General features: G+C 45.6%; 1 protein-coding gene across 1 annotated transcript; it reads right to left on the minus strand.

Annotated features, from left to right (window-relative positions):
* Nucleotides 1–231: 231 nt before the first annotated feature.
* On the minus strand, nt 232–24,785 carry LOC125738790 (lysine-specific demethylase RSBN1L-like). Its single transcript, XM_049008117.1, has 8 exons — nt 24,253–24,785; nt 22,945–23,073; nt 16,093–16,664; nt 8,099–8,236; nt 7,168–7,310; nt 4,944–5,111; nt 1,766–1,874; nt 232–1,182 (listed from the first exon to the last, which is right to left on the minus strand). The coding sequence occupies exons 1-8, from the start codon at nt 24,737–24,739 to the stop codon at nt 664–666; spliced, it is 2,265 nt and encodes a 754-aa protein (XP_048864074.1). The 5' UTR covers nt 24,740–24,785; the 3' UTR covers nt 232–663.
* Between the last annotated feature and the right edge of the window lie 269 nt (nt 24,786–25,054).

Here is a 25,054-nt window from a genome sequence, read left to right on the forward strand (position 1 = left end):
AAAGTGCTATGGATCTACATTTCATGTAAATTATACATATATAAATACATATATGCAAACAAAATATTATGGTATAAATGCCCATCTTTCAATTATTTACATACATTACATACATTATTCACTGTTTGCTGCATTCAGGACAAGTTCTTCGGTCATGTGACCTACCTCTCTGTCCAATCAAATCCTGCGTAGAGGGGCTCCATGTCACCTGTTTAAATGGAAAAACGCCCCGATGTTTCGAACCTTTATTAGGAGGTTCAAATTTAAGTATAAATCACACTACAAGTTCAAAAAAATATTTACACTACAGTGCTGACATTTAAAATTGAACAAAAAATTAATATAAATAAACTCTATGGAGGGTGATGGGGTCATTAAAAGAATTGTCATAAAAAAACAGAACTGGTACTTATGGCAACTATAGGAACCTACAACTTAAAAAATAGATTATGTGAGGAGCTGTTTGCTTGCTGAGGCAGTCAGCTCGAAGTGCTTGGACAGAGGCCCCGAGGAATGTGTCTAGCTACCTGTGCTCCACATCTCCACATGGCAACAGACTGGCGTTTGCCCCACCAGCCTCACAAACCCATATAACATACCACTGGTCCATTTTGTTTGTGTGTGTGTGGGGGGGGGGGGGAGGGTTAATCTCTGGTACAAAAATCAGTATAAAAACTCTTTATGCTGCTCATGCAGGGTATGTTTTAAAGAGGTGGGGGGCCGTGTGTCCTGGGGGATGACTGGGGGCTTTGGGTACGCCATGTCCCTCTGCTTCTCGCTCCACCTCTGGGGAATGCTGGCGTGGGGCTTGTTTAAAGCGGTCCCACACTTTGGGGGATCGGGAGGTTTGGGTTCATTTTCTGGTGGCGTGGCCAGAGGGGAGTCCACAGGTTCTGATTTGACGTGGGGGAACGAGGCGTGTCCATGGCTGGTGATGTCAGCAGGGGAGTGAGCGGGGTCAGACGACTGTGGGCAGTCCTGGGGTCCATCCTCAGCCTTGCAGTGGTACTGTTTCAAGCGGATGTGCCAGGCCAGGCTGCAGACAGACGACACCGTCTTGAACTGATGCACCACGCCGCGGGGGATGTAGTAGATGTCGTTGTCATACAGCTGGATGCGGGCGTAGCGGATACCTTCCCGTCGGAGCTGGTTCAGCTTGGCATCATCCACCCACTGGATGCACTGGGGGGTGGGGATGAGGGTGGGGGGTAGGAGAAATCGTCACGCCGCAGGGCCGCATCTCCCACGCAAACACAAAGCTGTGACTAAGAGCCGCTCACGCAGCGGACAGGAGCGGGACAGCCACCAGGGGCACCGGGAAACTGATCCTCTTCAGTCAGCCACTGCTCACTCCATCCATCCATCCACCCACCACTGGCTCCATCCATCCATCCATCCACCACTGGCTCATCCATCCATCCATCCATCACTGGCTCCATCCATCCACCCACCCACTACTTGCTCCATCCATCCATCCATCCATCCATCCACTGCTCGCTTGTTCCATCGTTCCATCCATCCATCCATCCATCCACTGCTCGCTTGTTCCATTCATCCACTGCTTGCTTGTTCCATCCATCCATCCACTACTCACTTGTTCCATCCATCCATCCACCCATCCATCTACTTGCAATGGTGATGTTGGAGCATATCTAAGATGGGATGCCAGTCCATCGCAGGTGACTTACACATATACCATGTATACAGGGTAGACTCCAACACCATGCTACCTCCTCAATGAGCCAAGTAGCTCAGCCAGACCCACCTGAGAGAGGGGAGGCTCATGCAGGTCTAGCTGCAGTCTCTGTACCACATCCTGAAAGTCTCCAGCGTGGAAGCAGATCACGTCTTTGGTTATCCGCGGGGGATCCGCACTGCGGAGACAAGGCCAGACCGTCAACCACGCGCCCATCCCATTCCTGAGCTTTATGCCCTCGCTGAGACCTCGACGGAACGCTGCAGCTTCCCGCACTGTAGAGACTGCCAATAATTTGGGCCGCATGGAAAAGCTGCCGTCCTCACGCCAGGTAAACAAGGCACCCTGCAGACGCGATCAGCCAGAGCAGCATCTGGCAGAAGCGATCAGCCAGAGCAGCATCCGGCATGCAACGAGAGGAGCACCTTCACCAAGCGACGCAGCGAGACGACGCAGCACCGCACCTCCTCCCAGCCTGACCAAAGAGGCCATCGTTGGAGGGAGCATCACAACGTGCAGGAAAAGTTGGTGAATCGAAAAGTCTGCGTTTGATCCCCTTGATGCTTCAGGATATTACCATGTAAGACAGATGCGCTTCATTAGTGGTGATTAACCTGGAAACTGTGGGTGTCTTTGTATGCTGTATATTTACGTGTACTGAACTTTCGGGAGAATTTTTAAATTAGCGTGCATATTGTCAGCACTGGTCAGTTAGGAATCAGGTACAACATAAGAATGGAAATCCACTGCGTGCGTGCGTTTATTTATTATTATTATTTTCGTTCGTATTATTATTATTATTAATTAACGTACATTCGTTCATTATTATTATTAATTAATAATTATCATTATAATATTCATTCGTTCTATCATTTTTATTATGTTCGCTCTATCATTATTTTCGCTCGTTCATTATTCTCATTTTCGTTCATTCATTTTCGGTCATTCATTTTCGTTCGTTTGTTCGATCTTTATCGTTTGTTCATTTTCGTTCGTTCATCTTCGTTCGTCCGTTCATTATCATTTTCGTTCGTTCATTATACTGACGGACGGACGGTGACTGACTGACGGACGTGATGAGGGACGGGACGGGACGTTCGCTCGTTCATTTTCGTTCGTTCGTTCGTTCATTTTCGTTCATCCATTTTCGTTCGTCCATTTTCGTTCGTCCATTTTCGTTCGTCCGTTCATTTTCGTTCGTCCGTTCATTTTCGTTCGTCCGTTCATTTTCGTTCGTCCGTTCATTTTCGTTCGTCCGTTCATTTTCGTTCGTCCGTTCATTTTCGTTCGTTCGTTCATTTTCGTTCGTTCGTTCATTTTCGTTCGTTCGTTCATTTTCGTTCGTTCATTTTCAAAAATGAACGAACGAAAACGATAATGAACGAACGAAAACGAATGAACGTTCATTCAAACGAACGAAAATGAACGAACGATAATGAACGAACGAACGATAATGAACGAACGAGCGAAAATGAACGAACGAACGTCCCGTCCCTCATCACGTCCGTCAGTCAGTCACCGTCCGTCCGTCAGTCCGTCCGTCCGTCACTCCCTCCGTCACCACCATCACGTCCGTCACTCCGTCCGTCACCACCATCACGTCCGTCACTCCGTCCGTCACCACCATCACGTCCGTCACTCCGTCCGTCATCATCACGTTCGTTCGTATTATTATTATTATTATTATTATTATTAATTATGATCATATTTCCCCACAATATGCTTAAAAACCTCTATCATTTTTAAGTCCCCCGACGAATAACCCATTCTTTAAAAAAAATAAAAATCTGTGAATGCAATTGTTATTTTTCTAATGGCAAAAGTCTTTTTGATTACTTATGGTTAGGTTAGGGCTGGGTAGGGGATAAGGTCATCATACTTGGGATTACAGTTATATCCTAAATGAATACAAAGACCCCAAAAGTGCGAGGGGGGGGGGCTATACCACCTAAAATTATCATCACGGAATTTTTCACTTGCAGTATTATATTACGGTCTATTTTTTTTGGGAGGTGTAGTATGTCCTGTCCCTTTATATAAATTAAAAGTAATATTAATATATTAAGTACACTTTAATTGCTATTACAGCTGGGTATGGGCGGTTTTATTTCAAAAAGATACAAAAAGTGACATAGGTGACGTTTTCTCATATTTGCTGAGTAACAACACAAAGGGAAATGACAAGCCATTTCAGAATTTTACTTCTCATTTGAAATAAAACGCAGGGTTGCCAACTTTGGTCAGCAGGCTGGAGTGAGATTTTCAATTCCAGACAAGTCTGCACAGGCATTTACATGGGTGTTAGAGTTTTATTACCCTGTAAATAGTCTGTAGGGTTTGCAAACTACTCCGCTTTTGATGTAGCAAATTTTAGGTTTATAATGGAATAATATAGATTTGCTGTAAGATTTATTGCGTGAGCGTCTGAGCGTCACGCCAGATGCACAAGAGTTGGCAACCTTGAAGACGTACATTTGTTTCACCTGAATTGATTTGTATAAAAAAATTACTTTATACAGTTGCTAAATAACATAAACTTTGACGAACATGAAGTCACCAATAAGCTACATCTATTTACCCAACATTTTATAAAATACATACTGCGTTTGAAAAAAACTTTTCAGCTTCACGATTTCGTTACAGAGCAGCTGCTCTATTAGGAACATTACGGCTTTTTGGTTGGGGGTGTTCAATTCGCTGCCGTTAACAGTAATGGCACATTAGTGCAAACAAAAGGGCTGCATACGCCGAAGTACAGTACGTCTAGCTTGGAGGTTAAAGGAGTCTGATGCTCACTGGTATGGGAAAGCGGTGGTTCTAGTGTTAACTGGGTAGTTGTGCCTTTTATTATGCACCTTGCATGAAGACTGCAGCGCATATATATGCTGATTTAGTGAATATGTTTTACTTTAATTTGCTACTATTTATATGCAACTAGGTTATTTTGTTTAATGTGTATAATTACACAAGATCTGTTCATTTTGAATTTCTGATCTGCTAATCGCTACACCCCCTCAAAGTGTGTAACAGAAAAATCACACAGTGCAGATAAACCAGTTACATATACTACATGAAGATAAGTATTCAGATTACAACTGAAGCTTTGAAGAAAATAAAATGCTTTATTTTTTATAAAAAGGCGGCTGTGAAATAGGGGTGGGCTGTAGACTTCTCGCGGTGTTATGGGTATAGTGCACAGGTGTACCGCCCACCCCTAGTGTGTGGGCAAGCGCAGAGGCACACCCACCTCTGCCCGCAGTGCACGGCCTTCAGCACGCCCACCGCTGCCGTGGTCTGCCGCTCAAAACCCTGCCCAACGTGGTCGGCGTGGGCGCGGGTCCGGTCCTCAAAGAGCATTTCGCGTGGCTCGCTGGTCCGAGGTAGGTACTGCAGATTCTTGATTTCATTGGTTGACCTTTGCGGGGGGGGGGGGGGGGTGAGGGGGGAGGAGCTCAATGACAAGGGTCGGGACTGCTCAGACATGCCGCTCGACAGCTTGTGAGAAACACCAAACTGGCACCTGGAGGACAAGGCACACACCTGCCATGACCGCAATGTCATGGCTAGCGCCACCCCCTGGGCACTCTGGACATGGGGGCAGTAATACAGGGGCCGATCCTGCTCCACCCAACCTCCTGTGGGGGCAGTTGAGAGACACACTCGCACAGGCGGCCATCTTGGCTCAGAGGGGGGCAGTTGTTGTGTGCAGCCCCTCCGTAAACTCTGAATATTTACAATTTTATTCTACAAGCCATCTTTTGCCCATTTATGAATATTATACAGCAAAATCAGCTGAAGTACCGTATGTAAGACCAACACTCCAGAGTCATTGACGGGTCTTGAACTGACAACCTTCAGGCTTGTATTCTTAACCACTAGGAGATCCTCTTGCCCCAAAGTCGGGCTTTGAACATTACTAAGATAAATGATGCGTCCGATCATCCGGCTATGGTGCAGATTCATCGAGGAGTTTGGAGCCTATCCCAGCTATATAACTGAGCATGAGGCAGGAGAACAGCCCGGAAGGAATTCCAGTGCAGGGTGTGCACACACATAAGCACAAACTCGCACACTGGAAATTCAGAGCTGCCAGTTCACCTGTCTTTGAACTGCAGGGAGAAACCAGAGCAGAGACAGGGCATGCAAACAACATGCACACAGAGTGAGACTCAAACCACCAACCCTGAGAAAGTCGGGATGAATCCTTCTTAAAATAAACCACTACGGTAGACAGATTTGGTTTCACACCATTTTAACCTATAATAAAACAAATATTCCACAAAATTAATTCTATAAGTGCATTAATTTAATAATTGCTTGGACCAATTAGTGAGTAATTTCCATTCAGTTTTGTTTATCATTTCAATTACTTTCCAAGAAACAGAGGGAAACCCCCGCCCCCCCCCCCCCCGAAACAGAACACGCCAAGAGCGATAGTCATCGCAGAACCAGTCAGGTTTCACCTACGCACGCCGTCCACAAACGCTACAGAACATCCCAGAAGCCCCCATGCTGTGCAGAGAGATGGTCACAGGTTGCCTCGGTGCTGCCTTTCGGCCCAAAGTCAGCGCCGTCTCCGGTATCTTATCTGCACACTCCCACGTTATCGAATTCTGGATACTAATCCCCAGTGAAAGCCTAAGGAGTACAAGCGGTTGGAACCTCAATAGATACACCAGATACACCTTAAGGCGGCCAGGAGTAAAATTGGACTCCGTCCGCAAACGTACACCGGGCAACGGCATAATGGAAAAAGTAACCGTGATCTATGAATTAATATTAAATACAGAACCCAGACCCAGCAGCTGAAATGGGGACAGGGGGTCACAGCATGACATTTGCTTACCGATACAGAGGAAAGGAAACACCCCGCCCCCCATATGTAGGACAAACCAAGTCAAATCTAACGAGGGACCAAGAACCAGATTCCACCCGGTATCAGAGGCCTTTCAAATAGGCTGGAGCTCTTCCCAGCACACTGCGATATTAAAAAAAAAATAAAAAAACTGCCTGAAATTAAAAATAATAGGAATTAAAAAGTTCCAAACAGCCACATCGCTGTGTATATATAGTTTTCCCCCACTGGACTGTATTTTGCGCGGTTTTCAGGTGTCATTTGTCTTTTTAATGAGAGGAGGCTAACATTCTAAATATTGCCGCTATACTCTTGTCACAGGTGTGCGTTTATAAAAATAACTCTTCGCACCTCTCAGATTCACCCACCGCCGGCAAGCGGAAAGGTTTCTTCATGAGAGGCGTGATGTCACCTCCCTGTTCCTTTGGGCCGAGCGGGAGTATGCAAATCTTTGTTCCAATTACGCATTTTATTAAAACACATTCCGTTTTTGACCCAAATTATCATTCTCTCCTGCCGCATTTTGCCTCTACAGGGCAAGAAATGGACGTCTCTGGGAGAGCCCCCTCCCTGACTGACAGAGCCCCTCGCAGACATGCCCACTGGCACCTCCTACCTTTTCCTCTTGAAGGGAGACTTTGGCATGTCGGCCACGGGGATCATTTGCTCCCCTGGCCGCACCCACATGATGGGGCCGTCGTCGCTCTCTGTGGGGCTGCGTAGCCTCAGGCTGGAAAAAGTCCCCCAGGGCAGTGTGCGCTGGACAGGGAAAGAGGCGGAGCATAATTAAGGGGGACGGACAGGCAGCCAGACAGCCAATTAGGTACCGGGGCTGCTTCATATGTTGCCCCAACCACAGATCACATAACTAGCATAATTTCACTCTTCCATGTGATCCTGAAGGATTTAACAACAGCGCAAATTGCAGAAAGCACAGACACCGACACTGGCAGTGATCTACAACCACAGCCGAGTGGCCACCGGAGCTGTCAATCACTGTATGTGTCATGGAAACGGAACACAGAAGCGCTGAACAGCGAAATACAGAGTGAACAAAGTTGCACTTAAATCGTTTCAAGAGTTTCATTCCAAAACTCAAACTAACCTATTCCTGGGGGAAGTCATCTCACAAACCCACGATAACTAATAAACTAACCAAAAACACATTTTGAAAAATCTGGTCCATTTTGTGCTGAAAACAGACAGAACCGCTTGGACTGCAGGGATGCTGGCCCAATCCTGCTGTCCACCAGGCCCGTTTCGAGTCGCTTTAATCGTTCCCTGTGCCTGTCCCCCCACTGAACGGCACGCAGCGCAGTCCCAGAAGACCTGCCAACCTACTTTAAATAGCGCCCCCTGGGCACATGACGCTGCCACAGACAGTTTCCGGGAAGGTGGTTGTGGTGAGGGGCACCTGATTAACAGGATGCTCAACATGCATAAATGAAACATTCTGGTGGTAATATTTGCAGTTCCCAGTAAATAAGGCTTACCATAGACTACAATAATTGTTTTTTTATATACATGCATTGAACACAAACACTTACTTGGAGAAAGGGCGACTCTTCCAGCAGGCTGAGGAATTCTGGGAAATAGTCTCCCACCTCCTCATCCACGGCACCCACCAGGCTGATCTGTCGCATGGCCCCAGCGCGGTACGTCCCATGGGAGTAGGTCCTCTTTACCTGGAAGCGGACAGACAGACAGGAACGCAGGTCAGCCTCACCCTGCTGTCACATTCAGTCACGCAGAGAGCGACCTGCAGGGATCATGCTTCTGACAGAAGGTTCCCACTCCGGTAATGGAGAGCCGAAGCGGGTTTGGAGCCTTCGTCAAAGATTGCAGCACTAGTGCACTTACTACGCTGACTCGGCTGTCGTCAAGTCCGGTCGTGGAGAGCTGTGTCCAATTACATTCTAATTACTAAACCTAATTCAATAGAGGAAGCGACTCACTGCCCAAATGATTACTTTCCTGAAACAATCCAGAGCGGACACCCTGCTCGCCGGCTAATCCATCCCTGAGACACTTCATCTACACAGCAGCATGGAGGTAACAGACCAGACCCCAGATGATCTCAACAAACCTGCCCCAATTTAACAACACGCAGACTTGCACAGTGACCGAATGCAACAATAACGGACCACATACAATGCCCACAGAGCTGGGAGACTTGCTTAGTTCAGAAAGAAATATTGCAAATTTATTGGTTTCATAACAAAAATCATTACTCTAATCAATTGTTTACAAATATATATCTATCACATTAGAAACAACCAGTATTGTTAAGTAATACTGCTAATTAATGTTTTAAAGTAAAACTCAGATTATATTCAAACGGAGCTGTTCAAAGTTAAAATGTTCATTGACAAGCAAGCAGTCTTATTGGGGGCTTTTTAATTAGTAACACCTCTGCAAATCAAATCACCAAACATTTGTGTCTAGTATCCCTTTGGGAGCCAATGACTACAACTGCAATTAATAGCAAAATGGCTAGAACAGAATGAGTCAGTAATAAAGATTATCCATCCATCCATTTTCCAAACCGCTTATCCTACTGGGTCGGGGGGGGGGGGTGTGGAGCCTATCCTGGAAGCAATGGGCACGAGGCGGGGAACAACCCAGGATGGGGGGCCAGCCCATAATAAAGATTATGACACTTGATAAAAAGAAAATGTCTGTGTGGAAGATATGTGCAGATATGTTAAATATTGCTTGTCAATGGACGTTTGTAATGACATTTTAACAGAATTAAGCAAACGTCAGAAGATGTCGTGAGCACTGTATATTGGTATTGTGTGTCCCGTATGTTACACATGTTGATATGTGGAAGCAGTTTCTACTGTGGTACGACCACACAACATGATTTAAGAGAATCACTACATCGACCCAAGCAGTACCCAGGAAGACGGAACAGGCCTCAGAGACGACCCTTCCCGAGTACCAGTAGCTTCAGATTCCTTCCTTCAGATTCAGTTGCTCAGCCAGCTAAACTCTGCTACAAAGTCAGTGCCATTCAGAATCCAGGTGCCCCAAACTGAAAGCTGACTCACAACCATAATGCTTCGTCACCCCATACTTCCTCAACATGACTGCTCTTAAAATGTTAGCAGCAAGACTTCCGCTTATGCCAACATCCCATCATGCACTGGGGCCGCCCGCCTAAGACCAGCGACAGCCCTTTGTCATGTCGGAAAAAAGCACCATCTCCTCAGATCAGCTGACCAAACACGCAGCCTTAAAACAATAAAGCTCTCGCAGACCTATATAACTGACTGCCGGTAAAGGTTAACACCTCAACAAATGGAAACGCCCCTGCCTAATCCATGCTCGTTTCTAGAACTGGGCCTTTGAATATTAATTTACAGGTCATATGACATGACACTACATGCCAGTGATATGTGTATACAGAAAGTCATTTTTTTCCCCGATTGGTTTTACTAAAACTCACAGCGCTTCTGGCATCGGGGCCTCAGCACATTCCTGTCAGCAAGTCAGCCTTTGAGGTTTTACTAAAGCATGTAAACACAAGCCCACACGGTACAGTGTCTGATATGCATTTGCATGAGGGCTTGGGATCCGAAGTGTAATCTACTGCTGACAGCTACAGAGAGAGTGAGTGCGGGCGAGCGAGACACCCTGCAGCAAAGCCAGTCAACGTACAGTAACCGTGCAGAACCAGAAGGACAAGTTTGGCACTTTTTACACACTCAAGGTCAGAGACTCTGCCTCGCCGCCATGGGGCCGCCGGCGCTCTCGCCTCTTTTTGAGTTTCTCTCCCTCCAGCCCGGCACAGACTCCAAAAATAATAATACGCTTTAAAAATAAAAACAGGAGAAAGAATCTACTCAAAGGGGGCCACTAAAAACAGCGTCGGGCCGGTGCTTACAAACGGGGCCAGACAGGAATCCCACAATCCCCTAGAAAGGCAAGTGGGCAGAAAGTCATGTGAGGCGGGGCTACACACACACATGGGACAACACTAAACTGCTGTGTGGTCATCACACACACACACACACACACACACACACACACACACACACACACACACTTTTATGGGGACTGTCCATTCATTTCTATGGGCAAACCCTTAATCCCACCAATAACAACCTTAACCTCCACCCAGCCCTAACCTTAACCATATTTTTTCGTTTTCGATTGTAGTCACACATTTTTATCAAATTAAATTTCCCCTTGTGGGGACCAAAAAAAAATGGTCCCCACAATGTTAAAATCACAGATTTTTATCACATTGTGGGGACCAAATGTTGCCACAATGTAATGTATACCTGGACCACACACACACAGACACTGAACAGAACAACCGGTCAATGACACCTGAAAGGAAGAATACAATACAAAAAAAAAGTACAGCCTGGCATTCCAGGGTTACTCAGGGCACACACACACACACGCACGCACGCACACACACACACACACACACACACACACACACACACACACACACACACACACACACTGTGCAGTGCCGCAGAGGACAGAGGGAATGTTTCAGGGGTGTTGTCAGAGCCTAAAAGAATCGTGAACTCCAGAATAATGCCTGCAGGCCCAGAGCAGCACAGCCCCACAGGAAATCAAGACACAGGGGTTTGGGAAGTGAAAATGTGCTTCCTGTCAGCCGTGGACACGGCCTCCAGCACCTGATTGAACGGCGGGCGGAGGCCTGTCGCACTGCAGGAAAAAAAGCCCCGCCATCAGTCACCCTGTTTCCAGTCTCATCAACCAAAAAGTACTAGAATTCAAACCCTCGGGATGGAGCAACAGGCTCAAAGGGAACCCCCACAAAAAATCTGCAAAATACTCAGAGGTGTGTGGGGCGGGGGGGTGTTTGGAGATGAGGATAATCTTGCATGGTGACACTGCACCCGGTGTTAAAATGGGGGTCACATTACCACAGGGATCCTGCAACCCTCCGGCTGGGGCGTGAAACCACAAAGCGTCGGGTCAGTATAGGTCACAAACTGGCTCGGTACATTTAAAAAAAAAAAAAAAAAAACCCTGTGTGAAACTCTTGGTAGCACAGGAGAGGGGAGGCCAGCAGCACTCCTCCTGGGCAGTGGGAGGAGCCTGGGCACAGGAGGCGGAGCCACAACTCACCCCACAAATGACGTGATGGCAAAGAGGGAATTTCCAGGTCCTTCCCTGCTTGTAGCACATTTTTCACAAGGTCTGAGCAGCTACAGCAGAAACAATGGCTGCTTTTTCAAATTTATTAAACAAGAATCCGCCCTCCACACACACACACACACACACACACACACCCACACACACACACACACACACACACACACACACACACACACACTATTAGGCCACAGTCACACTGTAAAAATACACACACTAAATGATGCGGCATGACTTCTAGTACTCCTGAAACCATCCTGTTAAATAGGGACGTACAGTACAGGCCAAAAGTTTGGACACACCTTCTCATTCAATGTGTTGTCTTCATTTTCATGACCATCTTTCTTCAAAATAGCCACCCTTTGCTCTGATTACTGCTTTGCACACTCTTGGCATTCTCCCGATGAGCTTCAAGAGGTAGGCACCTCTTGAAAACCACCTGAAATGGTTTTCCAACAGTCTTGAAGGAGTTCCCAGAGATGTTTAGCAAGTGTGCAAAGCAGTAATCAGAGCAAAGGGTGGCTATTTTGAAGAAACTAGAATATAAAACATGTTTTCAGTTGTGTCACCTTTTTTGTTAAGTACATAATTCCACATGTGTTCATTCATAGTTTTGACGCCTTCAGTGACAATCTACCAATATAAATGATCATGAAAATAAAGACAACACATTAAATGAGAAGGTGTTTCCAAACTTTTGGCCTGTACTGTATGATATATCAGTTACCATATCAGTACTGGTCGATATTCGTTAATCAAGATATCAGTACTGGACCAATGTGTCAATCTTGGCGAAAATTAACAGCTGATATTTAAACTTTATCAATTAGCTGTACCAAAAGGTAAAAACATCACTACTAAAACAATGTCAAAGACCACATTGTCCAAACAGCCATTTTCCGCAGTGAAGGACAAGGGATCTCATCGGCTCACTCACATCTGAAAGACCAGCCAGCGACATGTTTTCAATATATTATTCAATCTGGCACGCAAATCGATCATTTGTTTTCCACAGAATAAAAATTTCACTCATTGGCGCAGCCAAGTTTCACCCCCCCCCCCCCCCCCCCCCCCCCCCCCCCCCCCCGCGATTAGCCCTTTACACTATCAGCGATATTAAACAAAAATATCAGTTATCTGTACCGGTCAAAACTTCAATATCAGTGCACCACTACTGTCATAACAAAAAAAAAAAAAAAAAACTAAAACTGCCTCAGTAAAATATAGAGGTATGTCATAAAGTGGATATGAATAAAAGGCACCATTATAAGCATAAACTATATAAAAAGTATTTAATCACAAACAATTACAGTGACTGTAATTGTGATGTTTGTATAACCAGGGTGAGGGCATCTCAGAAGTCAGGTTCTTATACGGGTCTGGATAAACGGAAACGTGTAAGACACAATAAGAAATAAACAACATCAAAAATATTTTTGTGACAGGGCAGGTCTATGAGCCATGCAGGGGCCAGGCGATGACAGGGGGCTGAGCGGACGGGTCACATCTGCGGGAAGCAGAGGTCCAGCGTCATCACCACTGGAGTTCATGGCTTGTTCTTAAAGGAACAGCGTGCTCGTAAAGTGGGAAATAAAGGCCACCGGACAATAATGAAAAGGTCGGGAAGGGGGGGCAGGGGTAGCTTTATGGGAGTGACGGTGGAGAGTTGAGGGGCCAGAACACCCCCGACAACAAAAACATTCGCTGGCCATCTGCCACCCCCCTCGCATAGTCACCGTCCTCGCCCCCACCGAGCAAACGGCCAGAGCTCTGCTACCTCCCAGCTGCCAGTGTGCTGTTTACCAGAGAGCTGAATATGCTGCAGCCTCGCCAGCCCTCAGTGGGGGCCTTTCAGCACCGAGCCAACGTGCTCCCCCCCACCCCCATCAACGTCCCAGGCACCCGACCCTATGCCAAGCTGGCCCAGGATGATAGTGTGTCCATCCCACACTGCCAGGACAGGAAACCAGGTTTTACACTTGATCAGGACAGCTGGAAATTCTCTACGGAGCAGTTTTATTTTCCGAGACATAAACCTGCAGCCTTCTGTTCAGAAACTTCTGCAGGGAATACCCCACAAAGACAAATGCATGCATTATGAAGTGTTGTGTAGCTAAGTGGGCAGGGGATCTGCATATGTATGTAAAAGGTTGTGGGTTTGAATCCAGTGGTCGGCAGAGTAATATCATTGTTAGGTCACTGAGCAAGGCTTTATAACCCCTCACTGCTCCGGGGCTCTGGATACAGGCTGACCCCGTTCTCTGACCCCAAACTTTCTTACCTGCCCGTTGTTTTGGACAAACCTGCCGAGTAAATAAACATATTATAAAAGCAAGACTGCATTTTATCCCAGGATCAAGTAATTATAAATCACTGCAGAACTGCCAACCAACGAAGCACACTGCATCAACGCCAGGTATCCCCGTGCTGCAGTATACACACCATTTAATATGCAGGGAATCAGTTCCCAAATAAAAGCATCCCCTAGAACGCGATCCACAGCTGTGGTGGCGTTCCAGAGAGACCAGCCTCCCACGCTAGTCCCACCATGATTCCACAAACGCTTCAGAAATGCAGCCAGCGGAGGACATGCCATGTTAACCCCTCAGGCTCTTCCCACCTTCCCCACCCAGCCTGAAACTATGATCCTAGGTGGAAAAAAAAGAAATCACATAATCGGGGGAGTGGGATCCAGTCTAAAAGCAATTGTTTAATGTGTAATGGAGACAAAATAATTTTCACCCAGTGGGACAGTCAAGTGTGTAGGTCTGGTTTCAACTAAATGAGCCCCAAACCCCCATGCCCCACAAAACATACATGGTACTCTTACATTACTGGTAGGGACACATCCCTTACCGTTCAGAATGAAATCTACAGCTTAGGATGGCACTCACATGGCCTGCGAAGACCCAACAAGGGGAGAGGAGAAAGGCTGTTCGATCTCTGCGGTCTAAAGGTGACGCCTTTAAAGCACCACTGGAGCTGTCAGGGGAACTGCATTCAGCATTAAGCAGAAGCGTAACTGCAAAGCCACACTGCACCTGCCTGACTCAGACTGCACTCGCATGCTGATCTTCCCTAACCAGCCGAGGTGGCAAGAAGCATACAGCTACTTTTTTTTTTTTTTTTTTTTTAATTGCGATTTCACTTGTGTTGAACCCGGTCGCAAAGTGCTCGATGCTTCATATGAGGATCGACAAGGGATCATGTGGCTGTTCCATATAACAATACCCTGCATTTTATGATCATTGAACAAGAGCAGCTAAATTATAGGCTTTTACTCGCCTTAGTGAGCACTGGCAGGCAAGCAAACAAAAACTGGCCCGAAACACTTTAGATTTATCTTATAATTTCTCTGTGCAGAAATATCACATTTAAATCATTTTTGTTCATGAAAATAAAGGATATATTTTTGCCAACATATGCCTTGTTGTTAGAAGCCTACAAAAAAATTTATAACCCTAACCCTAAACAATGCTAAATAAAGCATGACAAAAAAAAAAAAACAAACCTTTTTCTGAATGATCATTTTTCAGTAGATTTGTAGCAAAATCTCACAATCAACAATGGAAACCGGTGTGGAAAAGATAGTGAGGTCCTCACTCTTCTTGGCAGAGGGTACCCCCAATAGCTATAGCTCAAAATATTGTGTCTATTTGGTATAAAAATAAAAGACACTTATTACATTTACCAAATCTTACTTCCAGACGAAGTCTCTCTCTGAGAATTTCGGTAGAGAGTATTTCAGCATCTTTGAGAGTAATAAAAATGAAAATGAAAGTTTCTCTTCAAAGGACAGAACAGTGCTTAGCCAGCAATCTGCCGAGGTCACCTCACTATCGAAGCAGCCCCGACACAGACTATATGAACCAGCTAGCATCTCTGACGCCGATTCAGTGCGGCTCACGGTCCACTTATTCGTACATTCTGCATTTTTGACTCTGCTCATCAGAAGCTCCAAATAGTTACAACTGGCTGAGCTGAACTCGTGCAACCCCATTACCTAACCATTACGAAGCCGTTACCAAAGCAATACATCATCAGTCCTCATTATGATGCAGCTTATCGTGACAGAACTCTGCTCAGAAACCAGAAGCAGCTGGGAAATACTTAAGCCCACATAATTTAGTCAAACAACTGCAACCAAATAGAAAAAGAAAAAAAAAATCACTTGACAAATCTCAGAATTGTCCCAAAAATAACCATGAAACAAAACATTTTCACTCCAAATAACCAATTTCATTAGAGCAAGAAAAAATATCAACTTAGGCCACTGGAGTATGTTCATTTTGGTTTGAGAAATAACTTGGAAAAATTAATCTCCTCAACTGATTAACAGTGATATCTGAAAACAGACAGACAGACAGACAAACAGACACACCCCCGTGCCCCCTACCTGAGTATGGAAGTTTGACATCGTGGTCGTCTCGATATCCTTCTTCCCCAGGATCTCCATCTTGACGGGCGAGTTGGGGAACTTGAGGGAGAAGTACTCTAGGAAGTCGGGAAGGTAGGAGGCCGCCCCATGCACGATGCTCATGACGTAGTGTGCGGCGCCTGCCTCGCTCTCGCTGAAGGCCAGCGTGACAAACTCCTGGGCGAAGCGTTGTGCCTCCGCAGGGGATAAGAGGGCCAGCTCCTCGCTGTAGGCATGGGCCACCAAAGCTCCTCCGTTGGGCTGCCGCTCCACGTGTACCAGCCGGGCGAACTCCAGGCCCTCGGTGCCTGGTGCACCCGGATGCCCACGACAGTCCTTCTCCTCCTTGACAACGGCGCCGCCCTGGTGGAGCATCAGGGGAGGTGTCACCACTGGGCTAGACACCAGCCCCGAGCAAGTGGTCTGACACGACCTGCTGTGCATCCTGGGCCTCCTGCGTTTCTCCCCTTCTTTGTGTTTCTTTTTCTTTTTCTTCTTCATCTTCTTCATCAGGAGCTCTTCGGAGTTTATCTTTGGTCTCATCTTCTCCACTAAAAGCAATAAAAACAACATTTTAAAAAGACCCTACACATTTCTCACACTGAACTTACAACCGACAACGGAGTTTAGCGGAGTCCTTTCATAGAGAAGCTCGGTTTGTGTTAAATACACTAAAACTGAAATACTGAAACTACACTCAGTACTGAAATAAATACTGATTTACTAAAAACTGCACAATACTGTATAAAAATGTTACTCTGACATGTTAGTCTAAGACAATTTTTGTCTTGAGAATATGCATGTAACTCACAGTGCTGAGAGAGTTTTTAATACTGTGAGGAAATTCTGACCAGGAAAGATGCTTTTAAACCAGGTTTAACACGCCCTGAAATTCACCTCGAATTAAACCAGAAGATCATCTGATTTTTTTTCTCCCAGAACTTGGCAGCGGATGCAAAGCAATATCATTTGGGGAACTGATTCAGATTCAGCTTTCACACTGTGCAGGAATGCAGCACCGAGACGGAGCGTAATGACAGTTTTATGGTTTTACAAGGAGGGAGAATGGGCAGCTGTAAGCGGTTTTGTTTACGCGGCCCGGCTCGCCAATCTGACATGGAGGGCCTCCGCTAATTTGCCGGAGAAACACGAACACGAGAAGAGATGAATATCACCCCGTCCCCCGTCCCTCCCACCATGCAATGGGTTCACCTTACACTACTCTTCAAACCGCCCTAAGGGGTTTGAATGGGTGGGGGACAGGTGGAACTGAAAAATAATGCTCCAACGAATCAGTATTTAAGGAGAAGAAATATTCTAAACATACAAAAACTACCACCAGGTAGAGGTAACAAAAGGTAGAATGTCAAATAAGGAGCATGTCTAAGTATGTGTGTGTTCTCAGATTCTGACGAGACAAAACCCTCTGTCATTAGCAAAGAAAAGTAAAAAAAATCCCACAATATGCAATAAGTGTCAGATTTTTTAAAAAGTGATTCATTCTGAGGGAAAAAAAAACTGGCAGTTATTAAATTATTATTTACGAGTCCAAAAGACGCTGAGGTGTCACAGTGCAGAACGACATTCACCAGCCGGAATTATAACCCTCAGCTACATCAGAAGGCCGACAGGAAAACCACGAACGACGGAGAAGCGTAATCAGAGTCGCTGCAGGCGAAAAAACAAACTGGGGCAGGGCGGGTGCCGGGGGCGACGTGAGAGCGAGCCGATTTTTGATGGAGCGGAGGCAACACGGGCTGCGAGACCGCCTGACAGCTGGGGAGGAGAAAATGAATATTCATAACGTTTAACAGTAACCTTGCCTGATCACAGCAAACAGGGGCGTTTCTGATACCTATGAAATAACAGAGCAAGGCCCCACAGCTAGAGGAAGCAGGGTTCCTAGAAACATCACAAACCAAAGGGTGGGGGGAAGGGTTACACTTAAACCAGCGGTGGGGGGACGGTGCCCTGAGGTCATTTCTGCAGACCAGCGACACCGAGTCACGATCCAACACAGAGACTCAGTGTGAGGTCACGAACATATATATCGCGTGACGCATTAGCAGTCGCATCCCCTTTTTTATTTTTAAATCCTCTCCACTTCCTGTCAGGTTTCATCATTCTCACGTAATGTTAACCCTCAGCAAATGCTTTAGCCCACAGCAGCCTTCCCCCCCCCAAGGTTCATCCTGAGCTGGGTTCCAGGGAGACTCACGCAGGTAAAAGTACCAAGATCAAGGTGCACAGTGACGACGATGCTAACCCCCACCCCAACCTCTCCCACTACCACCGCTGTTGTTGCAGCACACGGAGGATGCACGCACGTCCCCTGATCCTCCATCTGAACTGGATTCTCTACACCCCCAGCGGAGGCACCCTGCCGTTTCACTACAACCCACCTCCGGAAAGGTACAATTCAAAACATAGCTGCCACGTTACTCTCTGCAAGCTGTAACGTTAACATATTTTCAGGGCCGGATCCAGGCATGGGCTAATTAGGCAGCTGATTGACACAAGTGGGCACAGACAAGGTCAGGATAAAAGTATATACACATCACATACCGATACACATCACATACCGATACACACCACATACCGAATCTAGATATAGGGAAAACAGACTGCAGTTGCCTATAGGCTCCCAAACTACTAGCGTTACAGAAGAAGAAAAACAATCGTCAATTTCCTTGGTAAGGGGGCCTTCCATGCAAAGCTTTGCCTACGGCCCCTGAAAAGGTGGAACCAGCCCTGCATAGTCCATAGCCACGTAAGTTTTCCCACAAACCACAGCTGGTGGGGGCTCCCCGCAGCCGTCGCTAGGACAGTCTAAAAATAAGTCCGCCCCACTTGTTCTGCTGACCCAAGCGGCTCAGAAGTGGCATTTTACACAATGCTGATGGGACAATCGCGGGGAGCCCTTCCGGCGGCTTGGGTGCTCACGAGGGCCGCGAGCAATAAGCCAGAGCTGCCACGCTCCAAAGCACCACCAGGAGGCAGAGGTAGCTGGTGGGCAACATTCCCTTCGGAAGATTCTTGGTCTGATGCACACTGAAGACTAACATATTCGTCACCTGAAAACACAAAACTTCATAGCAGAGGCTATAACAAACAAGACGCTAAGGGGCGTTCTAGCTAAGGAATATGCGTACAGCTTTGAATGCTTCGGGAAACAATATCAGCTATATTAGCCTTAGCGGCTCACCAGCCCATACGTACTGGTGTATACTAGAGCACCAAGATATTTTCAGGCTATGTTGGTCTAACAGAGCCTTCGAGCGCCAGGTTTGGAAGGGCGGCTCCCCCACAGCGCAGGAAGCTGTGACGTGAGTGCGTCTCATTTCGGGGTCTTAAAAAAAAGCATCCAAAGAGTGCATTCCCTCTGCTAAGTCTGGTTCCAGCAGCACGGGGGTGAAACGTGCCGAGAGGCACACTCACGTTTCACTGCACCTTGGCTTGCCCCCCAGTGGCTGGGGGTGGAACCTACGGATGCACGGACGGACGCACCGGACCGACAGACGCACGGATGCACACATAAACACGCGCACAAAGACGCCAAGTTGTCTCTCACACACTGAGGAACATGCACACGAATTAAGGAACCAATGTTAGAGCCACATGTCAGTGACCGAATCCTGCTGGTTGGGTGGTGGGCCGCATAACGCTGTTCAGCGCCAGGTCCACAGGGAGGCGCTGTCAGAGGTCAACCGCAAGCCATAGAAAACACGCAAAAAAAAAACCCCCAACAAAAACAAACAAACAGCGGGGCTCAAAAACTTCACAAGCGGCATATGTTCAGCACGGAGTCAACACTTTCCATTTGCCATTAATTAGCATCTAATTATTCTAATTAGAGAGAGCACTGAAAGCCGGCAGGAGCACTAACTGTATACCCAATACGAGCGATACCATGCGCTCACAGTGCCGCCCCAACCATCTCCATCCCACTGCCAAACTGCGGCCCCTAGCAAACCAGCCCCGGGGGGTTCCCAGAAGCGGAATTCCTTCTCTAGAAGACACAAACCACTGTGTCACACTGGGAAAACCTTTACACACTGTTAAAAGGTTCACTCATCATTGGGTAGCTGGCCGGCGAGCTCAAACCTAAGCTAATGGCACACGTGAGACGCGTCACGAGGAAAGCAGGGTCCTGGGCCGACACCGCGTCATCGAAAGCCAAATGATGCTTCAGCATAGCTATGCAGCACTATAATTGCCTCCTCTACAAGCCCTCCCAAAAGCACTTCACTTTGAATCACTACACCAGGGAAAGGCAAAGCCTCCTAGGTGACTTCACATCCTCTCATATAAGCTCGCCGTCAACTCCACAAGTCCCATTTTTGCCATTTAATCAGGAGCGGGAGTTCACCTGAGTAGCAGAGCACGCCAACGCCATGTGGGTGCCCATGACCACAGTACTAACCTAATGGAAGCGTTATTACCACATGCTGACAACGCCGAGTGGCAATGACTGCAGTGTGATGAGAAAATGAGCTGCAGCCTTGGGGGGGGGGGGGGTGGCGGAGTGGGGTTGTCTTCCTCAGGGCAGAAAACAGAAGCTTACAAGCTGTAAACTTCAAGCCCGTTTGGGGGAAACGTTAAATGAGGCTTCATATCCTCCCGCCAAACAGTCAAGGAATGAATCAAAGCCCCACGGGTAGAATATTTAGCTCAAAAGATTCCCCTCAAATTTCTTCCATTTTGGCATAATGATACACTTAAAGCACCGATTTGTAGGGGTTTCAAATCCATTAAAATGTAAATATAGAACATCTCCCGCATATTAAAGGAAAAGTACTGACACTGATTCTTTAACATAATTATCTTTATCAGCAAATTTCAGAGCCCAAGCCAAGCTAAGTATGCGAGGCGACTACATCAGCTATCCGCAAAAACTGTGGACGAGACATTTTCCAAGAGGAACATTTCATCAGCGATGCCTACCTATGATGTCTATTATTTGGGCTGGATTTCTTAGAGTCACCGGGCCTGTCTATATTTAGGTTGCTCTTTTATAGGTAATCACATGAGGTTAAATTATTTCTGCTTATTTGGCAAGTTTGCAGATTACTTCAGGTGACTGTGAAGATATTTTGTGTTGCCTTTGTACTGTGAGGATACTACTGTGAGGTTTTATAGACTGTTTTCCAGCAGCACATTAATTAAAAATAATTTTAAAAAAACTGCTATTGTTCCTACAAGTCTGCACACCAAGGCTAATTTTTTAAAAAGATGAATGATGTCAAAATTCAGTTTATATATATATATTTTTTTCTTTAACCCTAACAGCACTGTTAACTTGAATTTAATTCTTTTAATTTGCAGGTACATTGATTCACTTTTCACTGGTTCAACACAAATCATAGCATCTTAAAAATCTGAGGTGGATTTTTGTGTTGCATGACGGAGGGAGACGGATTTGGACGGCAACGTGAATAACCACAAAAGGTCATCAGCAGCTATGACCGAACAGACAACATCGAGAAATGCTCGCGTCCGTGACAGGCGAGCTTAATGATTATAGGTTCAAACGTGACATGTCTATTTAGACATACATCTTCCTAAAAAATAAAATGAATTCACATTCAAACAAATGACTGAGTCGGATGTCCCCAACTTGTAAATCTGATGAACGGTCTAACAAAGGTCAACATCGGAAGCGGGAAGAGAGAGGAAATGGATATTACCTCAGTCTCTTTAATGACACATGGTTTGTAATATTCCCCGGGGGAGGGGGGGTCTCACCATTGTCAGATAGTCATTCCAAAACGATGAGAAAAAAAATTGATCTTAAAAATGAAATAATAGATGAGCCACTTTAAATATTGTTTAGCAGCAATATAATTAGTAGAAATTCATCCATTTTCTAATTTACTTGTGCATTATATGTGTATATATAGTTTACCTGCTCTGTCTCTGCGTGAGCTCTACATGTGCTCTCAGAGCCAGTCAATCTTAAACTCTTTCAGCAACGAGTTACATCTCATTTTGTATTAAAACAAATAAATATTCATCCACGTATATGTGTGTGGTAGGGGCGGAGTTCTTCGAATACTTTTTGAATAACGACTAGCGAAATTCAACTACTAATTTTGCCTGAAATGCCCATCCTTATTCGGACCCAATTTATCAAAGAATAAACTGTACGAAGAATCAAATGCAAAAACTAATAAGAGAATAAAGCAAGGCTTTGATGTTCAGCTAGCTGAATGCTGTGAAAAGGCAATTGAGAAATGAAAACTAACCAGTCAGCTTACACTGATTAACACCAAAAGCTGGGTGGCTGAAGGAATTCATCCCAGAACTTTAATTGCATCAGGCAGAATTCTAATTTCATGTCATTTCATAAAACATCTCCAAAAACAAGATAAATAATAGTGCTGATAAAATTAAAACTGTTTAAATAGAACTACACAGAACAGATTTACTTCACAACAGATTACTGTGCCTTTAGAATATATGGATACAGTGACGTATTGCAACACACCCACATGGAGTGCCTTGGTGTGACACTATAGAAAAATAAATTGAATATAGTATAGATTTTTAGCCATTTTAGAAAAAACAGTCTGATAGCATAGCCAATACAGATTGGTTTGAAGAATAATATTTTCCATTGTAATAGTGGAAAAAATTGAACTAGGCGTGTCTTCTGTGATTTAGGTCTACAACTTTGTCCCAGCCAATGAAATCAATGAAAAAGCTGAACAGACACTTATAATGACGTCAGAGGATCAGTCTCCATGACAACTACATTTCTTAGAATACCTACGGAATATTTTGGTCCAGGCCATGTTCAGAAAAAGAAGACTGGGATATGAAAAGACGTACCTTTCTGGAACAACTTGATCTCTCCATTTTCCCTCTTAATTTCATTCATTACTTTGTGTTTTTTCTTTTCCTCTCGGTCTTTTTCCTTCTCCTTCTTCTTCTCTTTTTCCTTGTCCCTGCCATTGTGGTCTGAAACAGAAAAAGAATAAGATCACGTACATCGCCATTAAAATCAATAACATCTGATTACCTTAAGTGCCCAAGTACGCAAAAATTCATATTGTAAAAATTCACAAGTACTGCAAATTCCATCCATCCATCTAGCTTGCTATCCTGGTCTGGGTTACAGAATACTGCAAATTTTATTTGGAAAAAAATAAAACTATAAAATAATATTCTCATAAAGCAGGATAAGACTAAATGAATTTCAATGCTGTTACTGCACAACTCGATAGCCAAGTTCTACATCTTTACAATATAATGAAAATAATCCTTAAGTAATGCAAATTTTAAATCACAATTTGTTTTTGAACGCTTCAGACTGATACTTTGAATACTTGCCTTGAGATCACATTCTGCAACTTTTGACAAATATCAGCACTGAAATGCTTTTCTTCATAAGACAAGAAATGCACTTAAAGCATCTGTGGTTGGATTTAAATCAGGAGGGCCCGTCTTTTCACGTGGCTGACTGTAGTTGCAATTTACTCCTGCAGCTGGTGTTATTTAGGGGGCGTGGTGTACAGGAAATAAATAAATAAATGGAAATGACATTGCGATTGAGCATTGCTCAGTTGTCGCTACAACTTAACAAGCCCCTATAAGGAACTGCATTTAAAGGCGTGGATAAACAAATCCTAGACAGCATATACGCCCACACAACACAGAAACGTTTCCACGAATATTTGCTGCAATCTGAGGTCCAGTGGGCTATCGGTAATTGCATAAAAACGGCCACAGAATAATAAAAACCGCATCGATTAAACTTGCAGCGAATGATAAACGAGTCAATCAGCACAGACATTTAAGTCATCGCGTCGCGACGGTTCCGGCGAAGGTCATGAACTTCATGTTAAATATGCGATCATATATGTCACCGCCACTGCCAGGAAATAATGCTAAATAAATATATACGTTGACGCTCTCAAATAATACCCTGGTGCTGGGTGCACGCCACACAAACCACATCTATCTGCCCGCTACTGCATGGCCCACATGTTCAGTATTCCGCAACGGAAAGAGTGTGACAAGTATATTCACGAGTATCGCCTCGATCGCGCAACATACCTCGAGTTCACAAATAACTAAATGCTTGTTTTCTATTTACAATTTGCAGACCGTTTTTTTATTGTGAATCATTGCCGTTACCTTTCTGCACCAACTTCACCTCTCCATTTTCCTTCTTTACACCAGAGCTGGAAAGACTGTTTATTTCCAACACAGGTTTGTGTTTCTTCTTCAGTTTTTCCTTTTCTCGTTTCTCCTTGGGCTTCTTGAGCTTAGGGTAGGGGGCGAGGAAATCGCTCTGCTTAAAAATCTTGTGCCGGGGCGCCTGGACAGGCACCGTGGAGTGGCTTGCCTTGATGGGACCGATGCTCCATGTTGTCGGGCTGCCATAACTCTGCTTCTGGTGTTGCTTATCCGCCGTGCCGCCTCCTCCAGCTCCTCCGCCTTCCCCGTTTAGTTTCTTGGGTTTAAGACTCTTCTCCTCGTTTCTAACTTTCTTGGGGGGTGGAGGGTGATGGTCGCGGGACGACTGCGGACGACCCTCTACCGCTTCTTTATGTTCCTTGGGCTTTGGGAGTGGGTTTTTATTCGCCGCTGCGAAGTGAATGAAGCTCACTGACTCCGCCATCTTGGGGCTTTCTCTATTTACTCTCCCCGTCCTCTAGTGCTGTTTGTGTAAGAGGCAGAGGGAAAGGGCGGGGCCTCGCCGTTATTGACAGGCAGAGCAGCGTTGGGGCGGCGCCTCAGGATGATTGACAAGCGAAACCACGTCATAAGGCGAAGCGCGAGGGCCGTTCACGTGTCACGGAACGCGGGAAAGACGAGGCTATGTCCTCGTGTAAATACGAACGGAACAAGTCATGTAACATTATATGCAGATATGCAGTAAAACAGGAAATTTTGGCCTTGGGCAAAAATTATTTAACTAGTTATGACTGCTATA

This window comes from Brienomyrus brachyistius, chromosome 3 (genome assembly GCF_023856365.1).
Source record: "Brienomyrus brachyistius isolate T26 chromosome 3, BBRACH_0.4, whole genome shotgun sequence".
Classification (NCBI taxonomy): Eukaryota; Metazoa; Chordata; class Actinopteri; order Osteoglossiformes; family Mormyridae; genus Brienomyrus; species Brienomyrus brachyistius.

Coding starts and splice junctions, on each gene's coding strand:
- LOC125738790 (XM_049008117.1), bottom strand. CDS start 24,739: ATGGCGGAGTCAGTGAGCTTCATTCACTTCGCAGCGGCGAATAAAAAC. Junction 5,112..7,167: donor TCTCCCTTCAAGAGGAAAAG/GTAGGAGGTGCC, acceptor CCCCCCGCAAAG/GTCAACCAATGAAATCAAGA. Junction 1,183..1,765: donor ATGAGCCTCCCCTCTCTCAG/GTGGGTCTGGCT, acceptor CCCACCCCCCAG/TGCATCCAGTGGGTGGATGA.